Genomic DNA, 2,500 nt, shown 5'->3' on the forward strand with positions numbered 1-2,500 from the left:
ACCCTTCATCTTTGCTAAAGCTTCAACATACATTTCCTCATAAGGCTCCAAATCACTAGTAGGAACTGTAAATTCTTTTGCATTCTGTCCACCATTTCTGAGTATACCTTTAAAGTTGCGCATCTATGGGAAAAAAATGCATTAAAAATTAATAAATCTCATCTTGATCAAATTAGATTTTTTTTTTTTTTTTTTTTAGAAATTTCGAAAAAAAAGCATCAAATTCCAAATTCCACTGTTACTGTTGAATGTTATATTTTTACAATATGACTGAAAAATTTTGTATAAAAAAAATACCTTATCTAGAGTAAGAAGTGAAACAGCTGTTCCTGGTCTTCCAGCTCTTGCAGTTCTTCCAATACGATGAATGTATGTAGTGTTGGATGTGACATCATAGCTAACTACATTGTCAACATTAGGTATATCCAATCCACGAGCCATAACATCACTGGCTATAAGGCTACGAGAAAAAAAAATATACATAAAAACATAAATATGAGCAAATTATTCATCCTGCAATATGAACTTAACTTACAGAATACTTTTTATAATTAAGCCAATCAGCATGGATGGCAGGAATACATGTCATGCCAATGGTAAAATTTAATTTATTTTTGTAATTTACCATATGACTACAAGCCTCTCACCAAAGGTCAGTTATTAGTCCTACCCATCCTCTTATTTTATATATATATTATATATATATAATATATATAATTTTATATATTATATATTATATATAAAAATATTTTTATATAATATATATATTAATTATATATAATAAAATATATATTATATATAATATATATATATATATATTAATATATATACATAATTTAATATATATAATATATATAAATATATAACATAATATAAATATATACATATTTAAATATATATACATTTAAAAAAAAAATAATATTATTAAATATATTATATATATAAATTATAAAATATAGATAAATAAAATTTTAAAAAATAATACATATATAAAAACTATATATATATATTTTATACAATATTAAATTTTTAATTATAAATATTAAAAATATATATTTTTATATATAAACATATATATATTTTAAATATTAAAATAAATTAAAAAATATAAAAATAAATATATATAAATATATTACATATATAAATTATATACTAATAAAATATATATACTTATATAAATAAAACTATTATAAATTAAAATACATATATAATTATATTATATATATATATATATATAATGTGTGTTTTATATATATAAATTATATTTATATATATTTTAAAATATATATATATATTATATAAAATAAATAATAAAAATAAAATAAATAAATATATATATAATTTTATATATAATTATATAATATTATATAAATATTATAAACCCCTACCATAAAAAAATATTAATTATTTTATATATACTTCTTTCTATTTATATATTAAAATATAATTTTTATATAATATATATAAATTGTCATAAAACAATTATAAATTATATTCTATACATTCTACATATTAAAAAATTCTATTAATATAATTAAATTTAATTTTCTATTATTATCAATATATCTAAATTTTTCTATTCCCATACTATATATATATAAATTATATAATAAATATATAATATAATTTTTAAAAATATTTTAAATATATTAATATATCATATATATATATATAATACATAAAATATTATTATTTTATTATTAATATATATTTTATATATAATTTTTTATATTTATCTTTTATTTTTATTTTCTTTTATATCTTTATATTATATATTTTTATCTTTTATTATATATTACTTTTTTATATAATTTTTTTTTTCTATTCAATTATATATATATTTTTACTATCTATCTTTTTTTATTTCTTTTTAAACATATTATTTATCCCTTTTTATTCTCTTCCCAAAAAATCAATAAAATTACTTTTATATATTTCTATTTATTTATCTATATATTTTAAAATTTTATTATATCCTTTTTATATAATATAAATAAAATTTTTTATTTTTATCTAAATTATATTATATTTTATATAATATATCTTTTCATTTTTTATAAATTTTCTTAATTATCTTTTCTATTTATAATTTTAAATTTTACTAATTAAAAAAAAAAAAATTTTTTATATATATAATATATTAATATATATGAACTAATCTTTCTATTTTATATAAATTTTATTAAATATATAAAATTATATATATATAATTTAATATATATATATATTATATTATCTTTATATATTTTATAATATAATATATTAAAATATTATATTTAAAATATATATTATTATTTTTGTTTTATAATTTATTTTTATTGTTATACTATTATAAAATTAAATATTATATATATTATATATTAAATTTTTTTATATTTATAATTTTATATTTTAAAATTAAAATTTTATATTTTATTTATTATATATATATTATAAATATATATATTATCTTTAAAATTTTTATTAATATATAATCCCCCTTTTATCTATTATTTATCCT

General features: G+C 12.3%; 1 protein-coding gene across 1 annotated transcript in view; it reads right to left on the reverse strand.

Annotated features, from left to right (window-relative positions):
* LOC119571872 (ATP-dependent rRNA helicase RRP3-like) overlaps positions 1-483 on the reverse strand; it is a 659-nt gene extending 176 nt beyond the window's left edge. Inside the window, exons 1-2 of the mRNA XM_037918976.1 lie at positions 298-483; positions 1-123 (exon numbers count right to left, since the gene is read on the reverse strand). The exon at positions 1-123 is cut by the window's left edge and continues 176 nt beyond it. Coding sequence (XP_037774904.1) covers positions 1-123; positions 298-483 — 309 coding nt within the window. The remainder of the gene's footprint in view (positions 124-297) is intronic.
* Between the last annotated feature and the right edge of the window lie 2,017 nt (positions 484-2,500).

Source organism: Penaeus monodon, unplaced genomic scaffold (genome assembly GCF_015228065.2).
Source record: "Penaeus monodon isolate SGIC_2016 unplaced genomic scaffold, NSTDA_Pmon_1 PmonScaffold_8432, whole genome shotgun sequence".
Classification (NCBI taxonomy): domain Eukaryota; kingdom Metazoa; phylum Arthropoda; class Malacostraca; order Decapoda; family Penaeidae; genus Penaeus; species Penaeus monodon.